At 48.2% G+C, this 7,916-nt stretch overlaps 1 protein-coding gene across 1 annotated transcript in view; it reads left to right on the top strand.

Annotated features, from left to right (window-relative positions):
- The first annotated feature begins 3,269 nt into the window (after window positions 1–3,269).
- PDGFD (platelet derived growth factor D) overlaps window positions 3,270–7,916 on the top strand; it is a 150,323-nt gene continuing 145,676 nt past the window's right edge. Inside the window, exon 1 of the mRNA XM_053385714.1 lies at window positions 3,270–4,158. Within this exon, the coding sequence (XP_053241689.1) occupies window positions 4,029–4,158 (130 nt within the window). The 5' untranslated portion in view covers window positions 3,270–4,028. The remainder of the gene's footprint in view (window positions 4,159–7,916) is intronic.

Below are 7,916 nucleotides of genomic sequence, written 5' to 3'. Positions count from 1 at the left end.
TTGACATGCATGGTTGCTGACAGTACTGCACAGCTTAATGGTTTTCCCTTGAGAGAAATCATGTAAGATTTGGAGCAGTATAAATCTGTCTATATGATCTGCGAATCCAATCTTTCCAGTATGTACCAGCCCTTCAATTTGTGTGAGAATTTCATATCCTACTGCCTTAAAAAAAATTAACCCACCGTACCTAATTTTGCAATTCAAATATCCATAGGTTTCCTTTCTTGATTTCATTAGTTAACATTTCTCTTCGCTTTTTAACTTTGCTATCTACATTTTCTGCTGTGGGAGACAAGTATATTGCCTATGCTGCAGTAATCTTCCTTAATTGATTTGGGACGCATGCCAGTCGCTTCTGGTATTCCGGGGCCAGCATCTTTATGTGACTGGCTTCCTTCCAACAGCTGTCATCCTCGGAGTTCACTTTATCCCTTTGCTCTTCTGGTTCTGGGATATTTGGCGCACTCAGCCTTTGAAATCTGTCCTTTCATCCCTCAAGCTGGTACCGTAATTGGCTAGGAAGGCAGTGGCTGCGGGGGGAGGAATCCGAGAACTTCATAATATGAAAATACCCAAGTATCAGACTTTCTGATCACTTATTTTTTTTTTGCTTTTCAGTAAATACTTTAGCCCAGATCTATTGCAAGTGCAAGTGATGATATGCATGAACAAAACTTTGGACCCCTCCAGATGACGTACTTATTTGAACATTCATCCTGATTTTCTTGCACAGAAGTTAGGCTATTATCTGTTTTCTATTGGACATTTGTTCTGATTTAGAATCATAGAATTGTAGAATTGGAAGGGACCACAAGGGTCATTTAGTCCAGCCCCCTGCGATGCAGCAATCTTTTGCCCAAGCTAGGACTCAAACTCACGAACCTTGGGATTAAGAGTCTCATGTTCTACCAACTGAAACAGCTCACCTGGGTGGATTTGCTTGTTGGGTGTTAATACATTGATCCTTCTTCCATCCCACACTTTTCACAGTGCATTTCCCCACCACTTCCCTAACTGCAAAAGTCCTGTTTTAAACAGTGTGGATTTTTATTTATTTATTTAGTTAGTGCATCCATAACTTGATTTTTGGCCAGAAACTCTCCCAGAGTACATTACATGCAGTCAGTTAAAATGAGACTGTCCCTGCCTGCAAGTTAACAATTGGGGGGAGGGAATACAACCCAACACACAAGGGGAAAGGGACGAGGAGAGAAGAGGCAAAAATAAAACTCAAAAACCAATTCCTGTTCTTATAAAGACCAGCAGGGATAGTTCAGGGGTTAAATGAGTGTGACACAGTTGGTCTTTCAGCAAAGCTGATGGAATGATCCCAGCTTTCCATCTCTCCTACCAAGTAAGTTTATGGAATGGCTGCCTCGGGTGACAATCTAATGGAGTTATCACATTGTGGGTGGGGGGAGGACTGTGGCTCAGTGGTAGTTCTACTGGGATGACAAAGTGCTTTAATGCACTCCTCTCTCTTTGGGGAAGGCCTTGGCTCAGTGATGGAGCATCAACTTTGTGTGCCCAAGGTCCCAAGTCCAATCCCCAATATCTTCAGGTAGGCCTGGGAGAGAACCTGGAGATTTCAAGTGTCTTCAGGGGACACCTAGACCTTGGCTCCCCATTATTGCTGGACAGCAGCCTCCATTATTCCTACCCATTGGCTTGGCTGGCTGGGGATGATGGGAACAACCAGCAACTGCATGGTAGTGAGGAAATGAGTGGCTTAGTAGAGGAAGAAAGGGACCTTCTGTCCCTCTTCTGCACCCAGAAACTAAGCAAGATGGGAGGGAAGGGATGTCCCCATCAGCTCTCTACCTAGCATAGAAAACCACTGGTCCATATAGCTCAGAATTGCCTACAGAATTGCGCCCGCCCTGTGGAACGCCCTCCCATCAGATGTCAAAGAGATAAATAATTACCTGACATTCAGAAGACATCTGAAGGCAGCCCTGTTCAGGGAAGTTTTTAATATGTAACGCTGTACTGTTTTTAACACTGATTGGGAGCCGCCCAGAGTGGCTGGGGAAACTCAGCCAGATGGGCGGGGTATAAATAATAAATTATTATTATTATTATTACTACATGGACAGGCAGCGGCTCTAGAGTTTCAGGCAGGGGTCTTGTCAGGAACTGAACCTGGAACCTTCTTAAAAGCAGATGTTCCACCACTAGCTGTGGCCCTCTTCCGGGTTTCAGGCAGAAGACATTCCCAGCCCTACCTTGAGATGCCGTGGACTGAACCGGACACTTTTGCAGAAGCTCTAACGCTGAGCCACAGGCCTTTCCTTAAGGGCACACCACTTTTTCTCAAAGGATGCTTCCTGCATGGCAGTGGGTTGGACTCAATGACTCTCAGCGTCCCAATTCTACGATTCTATGATAATACTGAACTGGATGGACCATCGGTCTGGCTCACTATCAGGCAACATTAGGCATAGGCAAACTCCGGCCCTCCAGATGTTTAGGACTACAAGTCCCATCATCCCTGACCACTGGTCCTGTTAGCTAGGGATGATGGGAGTTGTAGTCCCAAACATCTGGAGGGCCAGAGTTTGCCTATGCCTGGATCCTACAACTATATGGAGCTCACCAGGTGACCTTGGGCTAGTCAGGGCCTCTCAGCCATGCAGGGCTGCTGTGTAAATTAAATGAGGAAGGGGAGAACCATGTAGGCCACCTTGAACTCCTTGGGGCCAAAAGGTGGGCTAGAAATGCGTCGAATCCATCAAATCTGGATGTCTCTGATGCGTCATCAAACCATCAAATTGTAGAGTTGGGAAAAGAGGAGCCAACTCCTAGGGCCTGAGATCCTTTTGCCCCACCCCAAAAAAAATATTTGAGCCCCGCACCCCCAGTTGATGGGCATTGCCATTCAAATTGTGTGTGTGCACCACAGTTTGCAATAGATTATTTAGGGCGGGGCATACCTTCCCCCCTGACGCCCAATATTTTATTCAAGCTGGCACCATGGCTGGAAGGGACCACGAGGGTCATCTAGCTCAACCCCCAGCAATGCTAGAAACTTTTGCCTAACGTGGGGCTCAAACCCACGACCTGGAGATCAGGCGTCTCATGTTCTACCAACTGAGCTAGCATCAGAGAGACAATTTGTGGATTCCCCAACCTTTCCAAGGGATTGAGAGTTTGCTGGCTGCTGGGATCCCTGAGAGGGGATCTCCCCGCAGGTTGCCCTGAAAGCAGACGGCTTCCCTCTTTCCCCTCCTTCCCGTCCGGCTGCTCCGCCGCCTCCCTTGCCCCAGTGGCCAGAGGCGCCGGGGCCGCCGCCGCCACCTCCTTTCCTCCCTGGGGCGCCGTCTCCGGCGCGTTTCCCTTCCGCGCGCAAAAAAAGAAAAGAAAGCGAGCCAGCCAGCCAAAAGCTCGCGATCGCTCCTCCAGACCACCTCGCCGAGCGCCTCCGGCCCCCCGAGCGGCGATGCTCAGTTGCCCGAGCGAGAAGAGAGACCCCCTCGCCGGATTCTGAGCGCTCCCCGCCGGATCGGGCAGAGCCTGGCGCGCAGCTCAGGCGCGGGACGGGGGGCGCTATCCACCCTGGCGACGGCGAGGGGGGCGTTGCGAGCCTGCCGCTGGATGAAGCAGCCCCACCCCACCCCCTGCAGAGTCTCCGGAGCCAGATCCCTCGGCAGGATCACTTCCCGCCCCCACTGCTTAAGCGGAGCTGCCGGTGGAGCGCAGGAAGCCTGGAGGGCTGGCGGAGGAGGGCAACCTGTCCGTTTGCCCGCCTCCCTCTCTTAACTGTTGTAACTTGGCAAAGAGGTTTCCCACCTCATCGTCCCTGCAGCCAGCCAGCCACTTTAGAGGGGAGGAGGGCGAGGAAGCGGGGAGGGGGGAGTTCATTCATGTTGGACATCATCGGGGCTGAGTTTGGAGAGTCAGCTCGGGAGGGGACAAAGCGAAGGCTTTAAAAGCGTCGCGAACAGGGAGATATTCCATTTCGAAGAGGAATCCGTCCTCACTTTTTTAAAAAGTAAAGACTTTGTGCTAAGCAGCAAAGCGTCCCAATGCAACCGCTTGAGCATCTCCTCTTTTACGTTGCGATCTGCGCCAGCTTTTGCAACCGACAGGGCTCCAGCGCCGGCGCCCAGAGCGGATCTATCCGAGCCTTGCGCGCTTCGAACCTGCGGAGAGATGGTGAGTGTCTCTTCTTTCTCTCAACTTTTGCTCCTGGTGTGTGAAACTGACCGGGCGCGTGGTGGAAACGCGCCCCCTGGATGTCCTCTCAGGCGGTGCACTTGCGAGAGGAGATGCGTAAGAGAGGGCAACTGGGATGCAAGCAACTCCCCCGCCTCAAAGGACATCTGAGGCTGCTTGACGCACCACAGGTTGCACTAGGAATGGTCATGCAAATAATCGCTCACACAATGCATGATCTCACCAGGATGCCATGTGCAGGGTTTCTGTTGGCAACCCACCATGCGCAATGCATTGGTGCACATGTCGATGGTGGGCTTGGAGTGCCCCTCTCCCCTCTGCTCATGTAACTAGACCTGCATTCAGTGCAATAAATGCAGAACTCTTGAAGCGACTGATGAAGTGGTGTCTAGTGTGTGAAAGTAATAAATGGCAAATATTTACGGTGCTACAAGACTTGGGTTTTGTGAAGCAAGAATTGTCTACGGAGCTCATCAGCCTGGAGAGCTCAGTTGGTTAGAGGATGATGCTGATAACGCCTAGGTTGCAGGTTTGATCCTGGTATGGGGCAGCTGTATATTCCTGCAGGTAAAAAAGGGGGGATGCGGGTGGCACTGTGGTCTAAACCACTGAGCCTCTTGACTTTGCTGATCAGACGGTCGACGGTTCGAATTTGCGCATCCAGGTGAGCTCCTGTCGCTCTGTCCCAGCTCCTGCCAACCTAACAGTTCAAAAGCAGGCCAGTGCAAGTAGATAAATAGGTACCACTGCAGCAGGAAGGTAAATGGCATTTCCATGCGCTCTGGTTTCCATCATGGTGTTCTGTTGTGCCAGAAGCGGTTTAGTCATGCTGGCCACATGTGGACAAACACTGGCTCCCTCAGCCTGAAGCAAGATGAGAGCTGCAATCCCATAGTTGCCTTTGACTGGATTTAACTGTCCGGGGTCATTTACCTTTACCATATTCCTGCATTGTAGGGAGTTGGACTCTACAATTCTATGATTCTGTGATTCATAGCAGCTGCCAGCTGGCCATCTTGCTTTTGGCTGCAGACCTTGTGTGCCCCACTTAAAGGTTTGTTTTCCCAGCATAGGTAGGGCAAGGCTGTTGACACTCTGAGGAACAACTAGAGATCCAGGGAGTAGTTTTGCAGAAGGCACCGCCCCCCCCCGTGTCTTTCATACAAACACACATACATACCACTCTTGCAAAGATTGCGGCAGCTGTTATGCAGCCCATACTAATTCTGAAATTGTGTACATTAGCTGAGTGGACACATGCAGCTCCAGAAACATACATTCATGGTCACAGGAGGTTGGATTAGTTGCATGAGTGCATCTGAATCTTTCAAAAGTCACACACCCAGGGCCACATTCAAACATTACAAATTCCGACATGGGGAATGCTTTCATGTAGGAATGTGCATGAAGTCAGGGTGTAAAGAAATTGTCACACACACCTGGCAAACCTGGATTCACCCTGCATGCATGGGGTACACTTGCATGTGGGGTACCTTCAGTGTGTATACATTTTTGCTCAGTTGGTAGAACATAAGACTCTTAATTCCAGGGTTGTGTGTTCAAACTCCATGTTGGACAACAAAATTCCTGTATTGCTGGGGATTGGACTAGATGACTCTTGTGACTGCTTCCAACTCTACAATGAATCTATTATTCTATGTTGTGCACAAGTTGAAGCCAGCCAATGCACATATCCACAGCAAGTCAGGCACATGTTGCGTCATTCGCACATGCTGAGTTCCCTGCAAGTTTCACACATTTGCTCCATGGGGAAGTGGTTTTAGGAAATTGCAGTGTGTGAAGTAGCACAAAGATATATCCTTATGTCCATTAAGTGTTGGGAATCCCAACGGAACAGATCTCCCCAAGGCTTAAGTCATGTGCTGAGACTCAAGTCTGCCCACTACAAGCTTTGCTGAACCAGTGAAGAAGCAACTTTCTAGCAGTGAAGTGCATGCTTTGAATGCACAGGATCCCAGATACAGTTGCAGATATCTTAATCTGGAGGATCTCAGGGAGCAAGGCTTGAGTTTCTAGAGAGCTACTCTCAATCAGAGTTGTTGGTACAGAGTTAGTTGGACCAAGACTCTGACAAAGGCAGTCACGTATGCTCTCATGGCCCATAATTCCAGATGTATTTGTTCTGCACTGTTCCTTATTTTACAGGCACTGCAATCATCCCTGGCTTAAATTCAGATTTGGCCCAAAATATGCAGGAGTTTTGTTTTCCAACCAGAGTTTTTGAAAGTGTGGTTGCTATGGTGGCAATCATGCTCTGACCCTCTTCAGATAGGAAAACGAGGAATGCAGAACTTGTTATCTGAATTTACCAAGAGAGCATGGTATATTATTAAAGAATGTATTTCTGACCAAGGTGAGCAGGGACTGCAGTAAGTGGTTGAAAGTTGCTGTGCAATGTTGACCCTAATATCAGGGAGGTTGGCTTATTTTATTTTATTTTTCTGCTGTTTTCTGCAATCTCCTCTAGGAACAGGAGGAGAGCCCCATAGATCAAAGATCTGTGGAACATTTTCCAAAAATAGAAAGGGAGGAAAGGAACCACTTGCTGGCAAACTTATCAGTTCAAATTCTGAAACATTTCCAGGGATCTTTGATTAAACAGATCCTCTGGATTGTGGCTAATTTCTAAGATGAGAGATGAAGGGAGGACTCACAATTATGCCTGGAAGCTTCCCTCTGATCTAAAATCACAATCCCTCTAATTTTATGTGAGTATGCATGTAAATGGGTGTGTCTGTGGTGCACATGATGAAAGACACTCTTTTCTTCTTACTAGTTCCTTTTAAGATGGGTACCCATTCTAGACAGTTTAGAGCAGAATTCCAAAAGCTGGTGTCCTCCAGATGTTATTGGGCTACAACTCCCATCATGCATGGCCACAGGAAATGCAAGTTGGGGATAGGAGTTATAGTCCAAAACATCTGTGGGGCGTCAGGTTGGAGAAGGATGATTTAGAATGTCTGGACCCTCACCAACCAACCCAGCAACAACCTTCCATTCTGAAGATGAACATTTGTAGATTCTGTTGTGCAATTGCAGGCAAATGTTAACTGATTGGAGGGCCAGTTCCAATGGTGGCACCTGAAGAGGAATAGAATAGCATTTATCCAGCTTCTTTCCAAAACCCTTGGGAAGGTTCCAACCTGAATAGAATACAGGGAAAAAATTGTAAGGAGATCAGAGGACCAACTCCTCCTAAATTACTTTCCCCCAAGAGCCTTTTAGAAGTTCTCCTAGATGGTGTACGCTTGATCAGAAGAGAAAAGGTGACAATACAGGGCTGCACACAGTTACCCCTTGGAAACCCATTGTGGATCAATGAGGATCTTCTGCTAGGAGAGACTCAACGGACTCAGTTCTCTCCTTCCTGGATTCTCTCCTTCCTGGAATTTCACAGCTTCTTCAAGGTGTCCTACATTCTACGGACAGCCCACTCACTCCAATGACTAGCAATCTGGAACTGGTTGTATACTGTTCCCTGCAGATGTTCCAGAGCAAAACCTTGGCACAGAAAACAAACTATGGCTGAGCATTGTTGGTAGCTTTGTCTGCTCTGCAGTAATTTCTTTAACAGCATTAAATTCAGATCCTGTCTCTACTGGCTGTTTGTAAAGCATCAAGCAGAAAACAAGAAGAATCGCTTGATCCCGTGCTGGGGGCTTGTTCTGTGTGCGCACACACACGTGCACCAATTGTTTAAAACTGTCTGAGTAGCA

This window comes from Podarcis raffonei, chromosome 4, assembly GCF_027172205.1.
Source record: "Podarcis raffonei isolate rPodRaf1 chromosome 4, rPodRaf1.pri, whole genome shotgun sequence".
NCBI classification, from domain to species: Eukaryota; Metazoa; Chordata; class Lepidosauria; order Squamata; family Lacertidae; genus Podarcis; species Podarcis raffonei.
This window is presented reverse-complemented; position numbering and strand designations above follow the sequence as displayed.